At 46.2% G+C, this 18,071-nt stretch overlaps 1 protein-coding gene across 1 annotated transcript in view; it reads left to right on the top strand.

The window, feature by feature from the left end:
- Positions 1-1,183: 1,183 nt before the first annotated feature.
- Positions 1,184-18,071, top strand: part of PIK3C3 (phosphatidylinositol 3-kinase catalytic subunit type 3) — a 180,502-nt gene continuing 163,614 nt past the window's right edge. The window contains exons 1-4 of the mRNA XM_040421158.1: positions 1,184-1,318; positions 2,015-2,203; positions 11,727-11,870; positions 14,573-14,702. Coding sequence (XP_040277092.1) covers positions 1,251-1,318; positions 2,015-2,203; positions 11,727-11,870; positions 14,573-14,702 — 531 coding nt within the window. The 5' untranslated portion in view covers positions 1,184-1,250. The remainder of the gene's footprint in view (positions 1,319-2,014; positions 2,204-11,726; positions 11,871-14,572; positions 14,703-18,071) is intronic.

Here is an 18,071-nt window from a genome sequence, read left to right as displayed (position 1 = left end):
TCCGGCAGGCAAGTTCCGAACCGGCAATACGGACACAAACTGATGGCATTTGTCAGACGGATCCGTCTCTCCAGTGTCATTTTTTTTTTTCACTTTTAATGGTCTGCACATGTGCAGACTGGAAAGCTGTATCCATTTTGCCGAAACACTTAATCCCGGATCCGGCACTAATACACTAATGTCAATTAATGCTGCATCCGGCAAGTGATCAGTATTTTTGGCCGGAGAGAAAACGGCGGCATGCTGTGGTATTTTCTCCGTCCAAAAAACGTAAGACTGAACTGATGCATCCTGAACGGAATGGTCTCCATTCAGAATGAATTAGGATAAAACTGATCAGTTTTTTTCCCGGTATAGAGCCCCTAGGGCGGAACTCAATACCGGAAAACAAAAACACTAGTGTGAAAGTCGCCTAAACTGGATGTTAGTTAGACTCTATAGAGCACTTCTCTTTCTATGCCTTGTGTAAACCTGTATTCAACCTAACAATGAACATTGGCAGATTGGTGATGTTACCAGGGTGATGGACTTAGTCCGTCCCCTGGTTAGCAAGTCTAGTCTGAGCAGAGCTACAGGAAGAATACCGGCCATTCATGTGGTGTAATGCGGAGATGGGACCTCAGGCTCCATAAATGGAAGGTGCATGGAGCTAAGTGGATGGGCGCTTTTGTATTTCATACCTACAGCGCCTTCAAATTATTTAAAATAAATTATAATAATTATATTTTCCTAGAAGAGCACTAAATCCCAAGCGCCGTAAGGTGTCAGGGCCCTGTGACGTCAAAGGGTCATGTGACATTCCAAGCCTCATTCCCAAAGTAACCATGCGGCTCACAGCAGAGATTATGGGATGTAGACGTTATCCTGCTAGTACATCCCGCGGCTGCTGCAAAGTCACGTGGCCTTGGGACATCACGGTGCACGGGAATTCAGACACTACCCATAATAAAGAGAGTGCCAAACACAACATGGCGTCTCAGTCATTCGCCTATACTGCACAAGAGAAAGCCGACCGGAAGTGCCAATCAGCGGCACATCGTAGTGACGCGGGCACATCATTTTTTTTTTTTTTAACTCCCTCTGATTGGAGGGGTGTGACGGGTTGTCATGGTTGCGGGAGAGATTGCGGAAGTACTTGACACCGTGCAGCCAATGAGAGAACGGCTCCGGGTCACACCGGGTTCCTGTGTTGTTGTTATTGTAGTTTCCTGTCATAGAGCCGGGAGGAGACTGTACCATCAGTTGCAGGCATGGGGGAGGCCGACAGGTTCTACTATGTGTACAGCTGCGACCTGGACATCAGTGTGCAGCTCAAGATGTGAGTTACCCCCGTCACCCATCATCTCTCACCCAGCATGTCACCTGCCTCCTGTCACCTGTCACCCAGCATGTCACCTGTCAGCTGCCTCCTGTCACCCAGCATGTCACTAGCCGCTTGTCACCCAGTATGCCACCCGCTATCCCTCACCCAGCATGTTACCCGCCGCCCCTCACCCAGCATGTGACCCGCCGCCCCTCACCCGGCATGTTACCCGCCGCCCCTCACCCGGCATGTGACCTGCTTCCTTTCCCCCGGCCTGTGACCCATCGCCTCTCGCCTAGCATGTGATCTACCTCCCCTCACGCAGCACGTCAACCGATGCCCCTCACCCAGCATCTGACCCGCTGCCCCTCACCCAACATGTCACCTACTGCCCCTCACTAAACATGTCACCCCCTGCACCCCACAAGTCACCCGCTGCCATCCAAGCATTTCACCCAGAACCTCTCACATAGACTGACACTCACTCCACCAACATTCCTCCCCTGCCCCTCACCCGGCATGTGACCCTTTGCTTCCCAACCCAGCATATCACCCGCCGCCCCTCACCCAGCATATCACCCGCGGCCCCTCACCCAGCATGTCGTCTGCCTCCAGCGTGCCCGCACAGCGCTGCCTGTTTTCCCTGCACCATCCTTGATGTTTTTGGCTGTCAGATCCTGAACTGTGCTGTTATTTTCCCTTTATCCTCAGAGGAAGCCTGGAGGGGAAGCGGGAGCAGCGGAGCTACAAGGCGGTGCTGGAGGACCCCATGCTGAAGTTCTCCGGGCTGTACCAGGACACGTGTTCTGATCTCTACGTCACCTGTCAGGTCTATGCAGAAGGGAAACCATTAGCCCTTCCGGTGAGGACGTCATACAAGGCATTCAGCACCCGATGGAAGTAAGTCCTGCGTGGGACCCTGATGTCAGAGGGGCTCCATTTCTGTCACCGTCTGGTAATCTACATTGCTTGATAATTTTGCTCCTGTGAGGAAAGTTACTGTATTCAGTAAAATCCCTTTAATGCGGCCCCTAATAGCTTCCGGACTATCAGATGTTCTATGGGATTTAGTCAGATGCCAGGATAAAGGCCTGTAATTGCATTCTATAGACTGGCTTCATACACAGGGAACCTTTGTTAACCTCCCTTCCTCCGCTCACATGATGGAGTCGTGCGATGCCTCGGCGGATGATGTATATCCGTATCGGATCATAATCACGTGGACGAAACTCATAAGACTGAAGAGCAGCAACTAATGTTCTGTATCTAAAGGGAGTCAGTCCCCAGGAAATTCTCTGTTACACCAGGCGCAATGGGGGTCATTTATTATACTGAAATACACCTATATTAGGCGTATTTCAGGGGCCGATGGGGGCACAACGGTTAGTTGCGCCACAATCTGCGACTTTTCCCCTCTCACGCCATGTCTAAAATTATGGGCGGGGAAGGGGCCAGGCTCATTCATCATTTTCTACGCCTGTTCTAAGCGCAGAAAATGTTCTAAATGTAAAACAGGCTCGGAAGCTGTCTTACAGTCGTGGCCAAAAGTTTTGAGAATGACACAAATATTACTTTTCACAAAATTTGCTGCTAAACTGCTTTTAGATCTTTGTTTCAGTTGTTTCTGTGATGTAGTGAAATATAATTACACGCACTTCATACGTTTCAAAGGCTTTTATCGACAATTACATGACATTTATGCAAAGAGTCAGTATTTGCAGTGTTGGCCCTTCTTTTTCAGGACCTCTGCAATTCGACTGGGCATGCTCTCAATCAACTTCTGGGCCAATTCCTGACTGATAGCAACCCATTCTTTCATAATCACTTCTTGGAGTTTGTCAGAATTAGTGGGTTTTTGTTTGTCCACCCGGCTCTTGAGGATTGACCACAAGTTCTCAATGGGATTAAGATCTGGGGAGTTTCCAGGCCATGGACCCAAAATGTCAACGTTTTGGTCCCCGAGCCACTTAGTTATCACTTTTGCCTTATGGCACGGTGCTCCATCGTGCTGGAAAATGCATTGTTCTTCCCCAAACTGTTGTTGGATTGTTGGAAGAAGTTGCTGTTGAAGGGTGTTTTGGTTTCATTCTTTATTCATGGCTGTGTTTTTGGGCAAAATTGTGAGTGAGCCCACTCCCTTGGATGAGAAGCAACCCCACACATGAATGGTCTCAGGATGCTTTACTGTTGGCATGACACAGGACTGATGGTAGCGCTCACCTTTTCTTCTCCGGACAAGCCTTTTTCCAGATGCCCCAAACAATCGGAAAGAGGCTTCATCAGAGAATATGACTTTGCCCCAGTCCTCAGCAGTCCATTCACCATACTTTCTGCAGAAGATCAATCTGTCCCTGATGTTTTTTTTGGAGAGAAGTGGCTTCTTTGCTGCCCTTCTTGTCACCAGGCCATCTTCCAAAAGTCTTCTCCTCACTGTGCGTGCAGATGCGCTCACACCTGCCTGCTGCCATTCCTGAGCAAGCTCTGCACTGGTGGCACTCCGATCCCACAGCTGAATCCTCTTTAGGAGACGATCCTGGTGCTTGCTGGACTTTCTTGGACGCCCTGAAGCCTTCTTAACAAGAATTGAACCTCTTTCCTTGAAGTTCTTGATGATCCTATAAATTGTTGATTGAGGTGCAATCTTAGTAGCCACAATATCCTTGCATGTGAAGCCATTTTTATGCAACGCAATGATGGCTGCACGCGTTTCTTTGCAGGTCACCATGGTTAACAATGGAAGAACAATGATTTCAAGCATCACCCTCCTTTTAACATGTCAAGTCTGCCATTTTAACCCAATCAGCCTGACATAATGATCTCCAGCCTTGTGCTCGTCAACATTCTCACCTGAGTTAACAAGACGATTACTGAAATGATCTCAGCAGGTCCTTTAATGACAGCAATGAAAAGCAGTGGAAAGGTTTTTTTTGGGATTAACTTAATTTTCATGGCAAAGAAGGACTATGCAATTCATCTGATCACTCTTCATAACATTCTGGAGTATATGCAAATTGCTATTATAAAAACTTAAGCAGCAACTTTTCCAATTTCCAATATTTATGTAATTCTCAAAAACTTTTGGCCACGACTGTACATTTAGAACTGGCGCTCTTCATAACTTCGGCGGAACCACCGCCAGCGCAGGGGCTTATTAAGACCGGCTTCTAAAGCACCGGTCTTAATAAATGTGCCCCAATGTCTTGTAGGGCTCGCTCAGCTGAATGTAATGATACCTTTCACTTGGCGATATTTGTAGCTTTAGGCCTCATGCACACGTCTGTTGTGTGTTTTGCGGTCCGCAAAACACGGATGGCGTCCGTGTGCGTTCCACAATTTGCTGAATGGCACGCACAGCCATTGATATAACTGCCTATTCTTGTCTGCAAAACGGACAAGAATAGGACAGGTTATATATTTTTTGCGGACCGGGGAACAGAGCAACGGATGCGGACAGCACACGGAGTGCTGTCCGCATCTTTTGCGGCCACATTGAAGTGAACGGGTCCGCATCCAAGCCGCAAAAACTGCGGCTCGGATGCGGACCAAAACAACGATCGTGTGCATGAGGCCTTAGTCTGGAAGAAAGTACCTTTTAATCCGTGTGCAAATTATCAGTTAAGTGCACTGAGGTCAGGCCCGAGATGCTCTGTGCACCTTTGCTACTCCTGCCTCCTCTGCCAGCCTTAACCAAAAGAAAGGATCGATGGGACTATAACTATAAAATATATAATATTCTTTTACTATAATATAAATCAGGCATGCTCAACCTGCGGCCCTCCAGCTGTTGCTAAACTACAACGCCCATCATTCCTGGACAGCCTACAGCTATCAGCTTACAGAAGGGCATGGTGGGAGTTGTAGTTTTACAACAGCTGGAGGGCCGCAGGTTCAGCATCCCTGATATAAATAATAGGAGAGAACGGCATGACGAAAAATGATACAGAAAAAATGACATGAGGCACAATAAACGGATAAGGCCTCATGCACACGACCGTTGTTGTGTTCCGTGTCCGTTGTTCCGTTTTCCGTGATTTTCTGCAGACCCATTGACTTTCAATGGGTCCATTGAAAACTCGGATAATGCACCGTTTGTCATGCGCATCCGTGATCCGTGTTTCCAGTCCGTCCAAAAAATAGGACCTGTCCTATTTTTTTTTCACGGACAACGGTTCGCGGACCCATTCAAGTCAATGGGTCCGTGAAAAAACACGGAGGCACACAAGATTGTCATGCGCGTCCGCGTCCGTTTTTTTCCTATCATTTGCAAGGCAAACTTGACTTCGATTTTTTTTTCACTTTCCTTCATGTCTGGTGATCCTCCAAAAATCAAGGAAGACACACGGAAACAAAAACGGAAACGGATCACAGAACAACGGAACCGTGAAAAAATACTGTCGTGTGCATGAGGCCTAAAGCACTTCATGTCATAATGACCGGGTATAGGTCAAAGACAAATCTATCAAGCTCCATATACAATGCTGGGTGCATAGAAAATCCCAGAAGCCCTACTTATTGCACTCCACCGGGGCAGCATAAGCCCAAATCAGATATAACATAAATAATACTCCAATAAAGCTACTTTCACACTCGCGTTTGGTGCGGATCCGTTTGTATTATCTTTAACATAGCCAAGACGGATCCGTTTTCTATTGTGCCAGATGGTGTCATAGAAAACGGATCCGTCCCCATTGACTTACATTGTGTGCCAGGACGGATCCTCAGTTTCGTCAGACGGACACCAAAACGCTGCAAGCAGAATGGAGACTGATCGGAGGCAAACTGATGCATTCTGAGCGGATCCTTTTCCATTCAGAATGCATTAGGGCAAAACTGATCCTTTTTGGACCGCTGACGAGAGCCCTGAACGGATCTCACAAACGGAAAGCCAAAACGCCAGCGTGAAAGTGGCCTAAGTCCAGGACAGATATATCGAGCTGAGTACATAGATAATATACAAGGCTCTGAATAATACTCTACCTCCAGCTGAATACATAGATAATACACAACCACTAAGGAAGAGAAGCCCATATCAGGGTACAGCAACCTACCCACAGACATGATGTCACCCCACGTACTGGCACCTCGACACGTGTTTCGCCCCTCAGGCTTCGTCAGGAGGTGATTATTTAAATAAAATAGGGGTATATATATATATAGAGGCAAAAGGCGGGTACTCAATAAATAATCCCCTGAAACACACCATTAATAGCGCGACTCCGTCATGATGGCTGATCCTCATCTCTCAGCGCGTCCCCACGTAACTGCCGCGCATGTGCGGCACATAAAGTCACGTGTGACGGAGCGCATCCAGATGAGGTCATACAGCGCATGTACCGGGCTGCGTCTAGATGTGATCATGTGATTGTAAAGTCATGTGATCAAAAGCGGAACACGCAGTCATGTGATGTAACTCTACTACAGAATTACGGTGGGTGACAAACTCCATAATCAAAATACAGGTAACTGTTAAGAAGCCATATTCCCAATAGTTCGATATAGGTTCTTCACCCACATGAGTCGTGTATACATAACAATATACTCATTACCGATCGCTCCATATATTAATCAATCAACAAACAGACTAAACATGATATGTAATTACAAGGTGGCACATTATTATGTAAGCGCCATGATTAAATACACCGTGATTAAAATGTGTGATAGAAGTCTATAAAAGCTCAAAAACAAGAGCAATATTCCCCCACAATGTACATATATATAATAAAGTGCCAATCAATATGTGAAGTATAAATCCATATAATGTATGCACTGCACAATACACACAATAAAGTGCAAAAATTCATCTCAGAAAAAACTCAATCGTGAAGTATAGGGAGATGTAAAAAAAAGGATATCTCAAAGTCCTAATGTGTAATACCAGCCGGTCAAAAAACCTAAACAAAAATGATTTTTTTAATAAAAAAATGTCATAAAAAAAGGTATTTATAAGAAATTAAAAATACCAAAAATTATTATAAAACACAAATATGTGGGAGTGAAATCCATCCATCAACCAACAGATGGATGAAATGCAATCCCACATACTTAATAAAGTGCCCCCTTACGGAGATCACACACACAATTAGTGATGGCCATCTCGCAGTGTTCGCGACGAACACATGCCATCTGCCATCTTCACTCCCAAGTCCGGCGATGCAGTGGTAAGTCCTTACCTGTGCCTGCGCCGCGAGCCGCTCTGAAACACATGCGGTCACCGGGAGCAGGCAGTTCCGAGAACAGCCCGATGAAGGCCCCCACTGGCCATCACTGCACACAATACATCAAAACTAACAGACCCCATGTCAGTCCAAAAGTGTCACATGATGTAATAAAACCACATGTTTCATCTCCTTCTTTATTTTTTTCTTTCTTCTTTTACTTTCAATGCTTGTTTGTCTTCATCCATAAAATCAACATGACTCATCCGCCATAGACCACTTTCACACTGGCGTTTTGGCTTTCCGTTTGTGAGATCCGTTCCGGGCTCTCGTCAGCGGTCCAAAACGGATCAGTTTTGCCCCAATGCATTCTGAATGGATAAGGATCGGCTCAGAATGCATCAGTTTGTCTCCATTCAGTCTCCATTCCGCTCTGGAGGCGGACACCAAAACGCTGCTTGCAGAGTTTTGGTGTCCGTCTGACGAAACTGAGCCAAACGGATCCGTCCTGGCACACAATGTAAGTCAATTGGGACGGATCAGTTTTCTATGACACAATCTGGCACAAGAGAAAACGGATCCGTCCTCCGTTGACTCTCAATGGTGTTCAAGACGGATCCGTCTTGGCTATGTTACAGATAATACAAACGGATCCGCTGTGAACGGATGCACGCGGTTGTATTATGTGAACGGATCCGTCTGTGCAGATCCACGATGGAGTGTGAAAGTAGATGTGCAAAGAACACAAGAGAATCTAAAAAAATCAATACCAAAAAATTACACATAAAATAAAAACAAATGATATATTAAAATTCACTCTTTTACAAAAAGGATTTGAAACCATTGCATTCACTAAGACCCCTTGGGAGGATTGTATCGGACAATACCATCCATTCGCCTAATGCCCCCACCCCTGGATCCTAGTCTTACATACCTCTCACTTTTAAACCTGGTACTTACGAAAGTGGCGGGGAAAAGATGGTAGACCATCGGCATCCTTTTCAAGGACCTCAGATGCAGCTTGAATCCCGTTGACCTGTTCTAGGACACGTCTTCCGCTCATCCCAATATAAATTAGGTGACAGGGGCAGGGGATCAAATCTATCGCAGCTTCCCTTTTACAGGTGATATTGTCTACAATTTTACATTCTTTTTCTTTAGAGGAGTCCCAAAAAGTGGTGGAACGAATCCTATATTTGCAGGCCGCACATGATCCCCATTTAGGGCCTCTCCTCCCAAATATCCCTCTTGATGTATCCTCTGTCTAATGGCTGCTTGTCAATTGCTCATGTACATTTCGTGATTTCTTCCATGTCATTTGTGGATAGGATGACAGGATCATGGAAAGACTTCTAGCCGACTTACTGCCCAGTGTTATCGAAGGATATTTTGGATAGCACGCCACTCGCTATTAAAAGGGGCGATAAATCTTACCGTGGAGTCATCGGCCTTTCTTTTTCTTTCATTGACCAAACGTGTATCTCTAGATGATGTTCTCTCGCTCTCCGTTTTCCAATGATGGCCTCTTTCCAAAAACCGTTTTGTCAGGGGAGCGGATTGTTGTTCAAAGCCTTCCCCTCTCCTTCATTGACCGGGCCAGAAGACAAGACTGTATAGGACCCTGGACCCCTGTCAATCAAGGATAGTGAGGGGCTGACGAAGGAAACGGGAGGTGCCATTGACTTGGCCCAGTGCACTTAACTCATTTGCATATATTAATTTGCATATGGATTAAAAGTACTTTCTATTCAAATTCAAGCAACAAATCGTTGAGTGAAAGGAGTCATTACATTCCGCGGAGTTGGTCCTAACGTGCTTGGTTTATCAGTGAGTTTCCCGGTGACCCATCTGTCAGCAGTTTTGCCCCTATGACACCGTCTGACCTGTTACATGTGCACTTGGCAGCTGTAGGCATCTGTGTTGGTCCCATGTTCATATGTGCCTGCATTTCTGATAAACATGATGTTTTATTATATGCAAATGAGGCTCTAGGAGCAACGGGGGCGTCACCATTACACCTAGAAACTGCTTTCTCTGTAACCGCCGAATCCTCTGCAGTTTAGGGTGCGTTCACACTAGCCTTAACATGGTTATAACGGAATCCATAAGAAGGAAGGACGGGTCCGTTCTTCTGCCCATAGACTTGTATTATGACGGAATGCAAAACGGAAGCCTTTAAAAGGCATTCCGTTTGCTTTCCGTCCTAATAGAAGTCTATGGGAAAGCATAACGGATCCGTCTGGGTCCCGCCATGCAAGACGGAAAACAAAGCCCTGTCGACAGGACTTTGTTTTCCGTCTTGCATAACGGGACCCAGACGGATCCGTTTTGATTCCCATAGACTTCTATTAGGACGGAAAGCAAACGGAATGCCTTTTAAAGGCTTCCGTTTTGCATTCCGTCATAATACAAGTCTATGGGCAGAAGAACGGACCCGTCCTTCCTTCTTATGGATTCCGTTATTTTCCGTTATAACCATGTTATAATGGAAAGCCATAACGGAATCCCTAAAGCTAGTGTGAACCCACCTTTAATTGACAGAAGCAGGCAGTGATCACATTTACACCGTCTGGCCCTGGTAATTAAAGTGCAGAGGGCGTGGCAGTTGCAGAGAGAGCGGAGCCTTTAGGTGTAACGGCAACGCCTCCGTTGCTCCTAGAGGCTCCCTTGCACACATTAAAACCTTTTTTTTCTCAGCAATGCGGGCACATATGAACATGGGATTAAGGGCTCATGCACATGACCGTTGCCGTTTTTGCAGTTCGCAAAACATGCATACTGGCTGGGCCCTACCCCGTGCCGAACCTGCAAAGGGAACATGACTTCCCTACTTCCCAGCGCCAACTTCTTCTGCAGGCCTGTGATGCTCCGCTGGGCTCCATTCATGTCAAAATCCGGTTTGACATTGGCACAGCCCATCACAGGCTGCGGTGGTGTTCAGCTCCTCTTGTGTCATGACAGATAGGCCTGGGATTGGCTGCGGCAAAGTCAAAGTGGACTTTGACATCGATGGAGTCTAGTGGAGGAGCCAGAAGCTGGCACCAGGAAGCAGGTATGTCAACTTCCCTTTGTAGGTCTGGCAGAATGGGGGAGTGCCAACCCCCCTCCCTATTCTTGCACAACCCCTTTAAGCTTCACCCATTTTTTTCAAAAGTAGCAAGAACATATGAAACATAAATAAGTTGCAAAAAGTCATTTGCGCTAATTTTGCAACGCTTGGGGTCTAGGTGGCCACGCGTGTCGCTGAAAAGTTGCACGAAGAAGTCAAATGTTGCCATGTAGCTGTACCCTTTTTTTGTTGCGCCACACCTGTCGCCGTGAAGCTGGACCTTTTATATGCCAAAAACCTGACTTAAAGTCTCTGTAAATGACCCGCATAGTGTATCCCTAGGATTCCTGAGAATGAAGGGAAAGCCCCACTAGCTGTAGCCCTTTGTCCCCTTCCACGTTGCCCTCCCCGGCCACCTGCTGTGCAGGGAATACGGGTCACCCTGAAGTTCCCCGCACAGTGGGTGACCAGGGAATAAACAGCGAAGGGGGAGCAATGTTAAACCTGGTAAATACACACCTCACATGTAGACCTCATTTTTGTACCGCCATCTCCTTTTTTCAGTTGACTCAAGTAAATAGACATCAGCACGGTGTAGGTAAATAGAGAAGGTGGGCACCGCTGGTGATGTCGCACACCAGCATCTGCCCGCTCTATCCGTTCCCAATTTTAGACTTTGAAAAGAAGCAACAGAGCGATGGAGGAGAAGTAGTGAATAGCTTGCTGGTTTAAAACCGCTTAGAATGCTAGAAAGCAAGAATAGGAGTAATCCACACCTTTACAGCCCTCGGCCGCCTCGCTGGTCCACTGCCATTCTCTGTTCACCATGTCCCAGTGATGTCCTGTTGGAAAGACGTATAGAATCTGTAGCCAGTCACAAGCCTTGGGGTCGTCATATGACCGCTACAGCCAGGGATTGAGATGCCGCGTCATCGCTGGAGCCGGCAAACAGAGCGGGACCAGGGAAGTATGAAGAGTTAAAGGGGATTGGTAAGGTGAGTATTCTCCTTTTGTTATTCTGTGCACTTGCCCCCCTCCCCTAATCAATGATTAATATCCAGGGTTCCTTTACCAGGAGTATCGGGCTTCCTCCATCAGAAGCAGTTGATCTCGGAGGGTCTTATCATATGAAGGGATCTGTACTACAACCTCGATACGGGGAAGATTTCCCAAAATGTAATTGTTTTCCTTATAAATAAAGTTTGCTTTCTTTCAGCTGGAATGAATGGCTGAAGCTCCCGGTGAAGTACGCTGACCTACCAAGAAGTGCACAAGTGGCCCTCACTATATGGGACGTCTATGGACCTGGAAAAGCGGTTCCTGTGGGGGGGACCACAGTGTCTCTGTTCGGGAAGTATGGGTAAGTGACAGGACATGGATAATGGAATGGTGGGTAGTCCTATATGACTTTTACAGGATATTTGCTGTCCTCCATGTCACAGTTAGGATATGGGGATCTGTTTGGGGGGGGGGTCTTCACTCTACCGAGCGACTGTCTGTACTCTGTGCTGTCCTGATGAAGAGCATTGCAGCTGCAGAGGGTCACACCAAACCTATTCTTGACTGCTTTGTTCAGAGCATTTTACGTCATCTACATTGAGATCAGTGATATCATATGAAGGCCTGCCGTTTTCTTTTCTTTTAAATGTTATTTTAATTTAAAGCAGTAAATGGCCAAGGCAACCAAGACTCGCCTTCTGGTACATTAGAGTCAAACCAGGACAGGAGGCCAATACTCCCTGGTGTAATAGAAAGGTAGGAGTATGGCGTACCGCAGCGTGGGCTGATTATCCATCAGCATCAACAGGAGGGAACAAATCGGAACAGACCGCTCAAAAACTGATGACAAGGAAGGGAAATGAGAGCTGACAGGTAGGTGGGTGGAGAGGGGGCGAGGTTTCTGAGGAAGGTTCCCTCATGGGGCCATTACTCTTGACATGAGGAGCTGATGGGAGATTGGAGGACAAAGACCCAGACTAGTGACAGGTGTGCAACACATGCTGCAAAGTAAGAACACGTTTAAAACTTGAAATGTTAAATAATAATAATAATAATAATATATTTTATCAATTAACAAAACGCAAAGTAAATGAAAATAAAGAGAAATGTAAATCAAGTCAATATTTGGTGTGACAAATTTTGCCTTCACTTGCAGACAGTTTTTGAAGGAACTCTGCAGGGAGGTTGTTTCAGACATCTCGGAGAACTAACCACAGATCCTCTGTGGATGTAGGCTTGCTCAAATCCTTCTGTCTCTTCATGGAATCCCAGACAGACTCCATGATGTTGAGATCAGGGTTCTGTGGGGGCCAAAGTTCTTAAAGAGCAGCTGTCACCTCTCCTGACATGTCTGTTTTAGTAGCCATTTGCAGTCCCCAGGTAATACAAATTCTGCATCTTCTACTCTTATGACTCTGTGTTGTGCCATTCCTCTACTAATCTTGCTAGAAGTTAATGGATATAGGTACAGATGGATGTTACCAGCTGAGGTTGTGTCCCTGCACAGTTTGACACTATCTAATCAATGCCCGTGGCAGACTGTGCAGGAACACAACCCCAACTGGTAACATCCATCTGCACCTTTATCCATACATTTCTAGCAGGAATAAGAGAGGAATGGTACAATGTAGAGTCCTGGGAATAGATGCTCTGGAATTGTTATTACATGGGGAATTCAAGTGGCTTATAAAACAGACATGTCAGGAGAGGTGACAGCTCCTCTTTAAAGGGGTTTTCTGGGATTTTACTGATCGGTGGGGGTCCGATACCCGAGACCCCCTCTGATAAGCTGTTTGAGAAGGCTCCAGCACTCCTGTGAGTGCCACAGCTTTCTCTGTGCTTACCAAGCACAGCGCCGTACATTGTTGTGCTTGGTAACGCACTCAGCCCCATTCACTTCAATAGGGCTGAGCTACTCCTAGGCCACATGATCGATGAACATGTCGTCACAGGCCTAGGGAAAGCTGGAACACACAGGAGGATCAGCAGGGGGTCCTGGGTGTCAGCGCCCCACCGATCAGATGCTGGTGATCTATTCTGAGGATAGTAATCAGTAGTAAAATCTTAGAAAACCCCTGACATTGGCTGTATGTTTGAGGTCGTGGTCCTGCTGCACCATAATATCGCAGCCAATCAGACATCTCCCTATCTCCATATTTCTCAGCATTGAGGACTCAGTTATTGTAACTGTGGGATTTTTCACTGCAAATTTTAAATCCGCGTCACTAAATGACACAACATTGGATTCTGCAGGGAAACTGCGCACGTGCAGATTAACTAATTGAATGATGCTCTTTTGTGTATGGATCAAACACCAAATCTGGTGGTCGGATTGTTTGTTAGATTTCTCTAGATAACATTCATGTGAACGCGCCCTTACTCACAGGTACATAGCTCCCACAGAAACCTGTAAACAGCTCCACTTTCTGCGTGACGTGGAGGAGGGCGATATTGGGGTGAACTGCAGTGATTAAGGGAATTGGTGATTTAATCTTTGGCAATGAATTTTCTTGATTCTTCTCACCGCTCCTGACACGCCTGCATTCCCCATGTAATAACAATTCTGGAGCATCTATTCCTATGGCTCTAAGTTGTGCCGTTCCTGTATTATTTCTACTAGAAGATATGAATGAATTGCTAGCAGTCTGCAGTAAGGGTACAGAGGGGAGGTAACCGGTTGGGGGCGTGTACCTGGACAGTCTGACAATGGCCGCACTGATTGGATAGAGTCAGACTGTGCAGGGACACGCCCCCAACCGGTTACCTCCCCTCTGTACCCTTACTGCAGACTGCTAGCAATTCATTCATATCTTCTAGTAGAAATAATACAGGAACGGCACAACTTAGAGCCATAAGAATAGATGCTCCAGAATTGTTATTACATGGGGAATCCATGAAGCTATAAACACAGACATGTCAGGAGCGGTGACAGGTCCTCTTTAAGCTTCAGTATAAAGTATCCTAATCTTCATTAGACTTCTCTCTGCAGGTTCTCTTTACAAGATGTGTACGCAACCTAAACGAATGATTCTTTTTATCTTTCCTAAATAACCTTGGTCACAGCATGTTTAGGCAAGGAATGCATGACCTAAAAGTGTGGCCAAATATTGAAGCTGATGGATCAGAGCCGACCAAAACCCCTGGCAGAACAAGCAGCTCTTTGTCCGAAGATCAGATGAGCAGATTGGCCAAGGTAAATCCCTGTTCTCCATAATCCTCATTCTTGTTCTTTTCTGTTGGCTGTGTGCCATTCGCTCTGAGACCTTCATTCTATAAACTCCGAAATGATCAGAGATAATGCAGATCCTTGCTATTTAACTCCTCAGATGCCACAGTCAACAGTGACTGTGTCATATTAGAGGTTAACAGACTGAGGGGCTCCTTCTGTCCTCTGATCAGCGGCCCGGTCATTCAATCGCGGGGTTCTGCTGAGGGCTCCATGCCTGCCATGTTACCATGCTATGTAATAGAATGCCGGTAGAATCGCTATTCTCTGTAGTACAGCACTGCTGCGTCTTAGTGAATAGTACAGGCAAGTCTTTTAAAGGGAAGATGACTTGCCTGCTTCCCGGCGCCGGCTTCTTCTTCTACCGGCCTGAGATGCATCTCCTGGGCTTCATCGATGTCAACAATCAACAGGCTGCGGCAGTGTCGGGCATCCATGACAAATGGTTGCAAGGGGAGCCTGACATCGCTGTGGCCTGTGATTTGGCTATGGCGATGTAAATCCGGATGTTGACACTTCTTACGGAGCATCACAGGCCTGCAGGAGAAGGAGCAGGGAGCTGGTGCGGAGAAGTAGGTAAGTTATCTTCCTTTTACAGGTCCGGCTGAATGGGGGGAGGGCAGGGGTTGCTAAAACCCCTCCTGTTCTTACAAAACCCCTTTAAGGGGATTAAAAAAGTAGTTAAATCACATTTTTAAAAATATAAAAAAGATGACATATCTCAAAAAATCTCCCTTTTCCCATATATGTATATGTATGTATGTGTGTATATATATATATATATATATATATATATATAACAATAAAAAAGCTAATCATGACTGGTATTGTCATGTCCAAAGTATACTGGCCTGCACCATGTCGTGTGGTGTAGATCATACAAAAAATAAAAAAACAAAATTCCCCAATGTCCCCAAAAATGAGCCCTATCTCAGCCCCTATGGCAGAATATGATAAGTTATGGCTGTCAGAATATGGCACAGAAATAGTAAAAGAACAAAACTATATCGGCTTGGTATCTCCATGATCGTACCACAGAATAAAGTTAACATGCCATTTTTACTGCAGAATTGCAATTTTTTTTTCATTTCTTAGTACATTGTATAAACTATTACAAAAAAAATAATGGAAAAATAAATAATCTACGGCTCTTTGAAGGCTGGGAAGGAAAAACTAAAATGTCGTCCCGCTAAATCTGCTTGGTTCTTAAGAGGTTATCCCCCCGGACATATATAGCTGCATATCTAGAAATCTTTTTTTGCACATTCACTGTAATCTTGTGCCAACATGTGGAGCCATGACACGAAGAACACGTGAGTGCGTCTGTGGAGCAGTGGACGGGCATTAAACCGTGAGGCACACCCCAAAGCAGTGTTGCCCGTTTCACAATATGGCAGCCCCTTATCTTGTTTCGCCCCTCTGTTGCCATGTACACCCCGGTGTTTTTTTCTGGTCTTTAACTGGGACACCACGAATGTAGAAAGGGGTTCTCACCTTAAGAGCGTAACTGTCTCCCACGGGATGTGGACCATGTAGGAACAACCCTAAAGGGGACCTGTCGCCGCTTCTGACATGTCTGAATTTGCTCTTATTGTGGTGCCATTGTTCTATTACAACTCCTATCCAGACCAACCCAATAGCCCCCATAAATAATACAAAGATATTCACATGTAATATGTAGTAAATCTTTATTAATAAAAAAGTTAATAGACAAGGTTAAGACAAAAAAGATCTTGTTATCTCCTCCTCCTTTTTTGTCTTCACCTTGTCTATTAACTTTTTTTTATTAATAAAGATTTACTACATATTACATGTGAATATCTTTGTATTATTTATGGGGGCTATTGGGTTGGTCTGGATAGGAGTTGTAAATTGCACGTCTAGGCCCCCTTATTATCTCATACGGTTATAGCTGAGGTATATGTTGGTTCCATTGTTCTATTATTCCTGCTAGAAATGTGTGGATAAAGGTAGAGAGGACTGTTCCCAGTTGGGGGGATGTGTCCCTGCACAGTCTGACATTGTCCAATAAATGCTGCCGCTGTCATTCTGTGTCGGGACACACCCCAAACTGGTGACCCCAAACTGTTGCTTTATCCATAAAATGATATCAGGAATAACAGAGGAACAGAACAGCATAGAGTCCTAACAAAAGAAGCTCCAGAATTGTTATTGCATTGGAGAATACAGCTAGACCTGTCAGGAGAGGTCCTCTTTAAAGTCATTCCCTGTCCACATTATACAGGAGGACCAGGGGCGTAGCTATAGGGGGTGCAGAGGTAGCAGTCGCTACCAGGCCCAGGAGCCTAAGGGGGCCCAAAGACCCTTGTGCCACATAAGACACTGGCATTATAGAAAGTGCATACTGGTCAATTTACACCACTGGCTGGAGGGAAGGGGTTAGGTTAAGAATTTGGCATGAGGGGGTGCCCTTTCAATGTTTGCCCCAGGCAGCAGGAAGGCTACGTGCTCCCCTGCCCCTTTCCAACAAGCACTGAGGGACGGGGGCCCAAGCTGAACTCTTGCACCAGGACCCGTGAGCTTTTAGCTACGCCCCTGAGGAGGACTATCTGACCCGGAGTCCCATTACACCATCCGGATGGAGCTACATGTGCTCTCCTGAGCTCTTCATTACCTGTGGGACCATTTCCGGCATTCCCACAGGGATGAATGGAGCAGCATCAGCCGTGCTTCACATGCCGTTGTGTTCAGATAGCGCAGGGGTCAGCAACCTCCGGCACTCCAGCTGCTTGGAAACTACAATTCCCAGCATGCTCCATTTATTTTTATGGGAGTTCGGAGAAGAGTAGAGTAAGTATGCATGCTGGGAGTTGTAGTTTCACAACACCTGGAGTGCCAGAGGTGGTAGAGGTTCCAGTGGTCGGACCCCCAATGATCAGATAATTATCCCCTTTCCTGCAGATCCCTTTAAACCTAAGCCTCTAACCATACCAAGAGGGAGTCTGCCGCATCCTCAGCGAAGAAGGTTGATAGTAAGATGAGGCAAACTTTGGCAACTGTCTTACAAGAAATCTGGTCTTTGAGAACCTGACTTATTCTCAGGCATGTAGCCGTAAAATGGGGACATCCGCTACCGTGTTCCAGAATCTGCCTCGGAAGGGGTTTTCGCAGTAAGAGCAAGGCCATCAGTGGACCTGTCTGCCATTAGCTGTGGTTAATGCTATAGCAGGCACGGCCAACCTGCGGCTGTCCAGCTCCCACCATGCCCTGCCGTAGGCTGTTGGCTGTAGGTGGTCTGGGCATGCTGGGAGTTGTAGTTTTGCAACGGCTGGGCCATCCCTGTTCTGTAGCATGTGAAGCTCAGGAATAGCACAT

Source organism: Bufo bufo, chromosome 2 (genome assembly GCF_905171765.1).
Source record: "Bufo bufo chromosome 2, aBufBuf1.1, whole genome shotgun sequence".
Taxonomy (NCBI): Eukaryota; Metazoa; Chordata; class Amphibia; order Anura; family Bufonidae; genus Bufo; species Bufo bufo.
The sequence above is the reverse complement of the archived record's forward strand: the minus strand, read 5'-3'. Positions and strand labels throughout refer to the sequence as shown.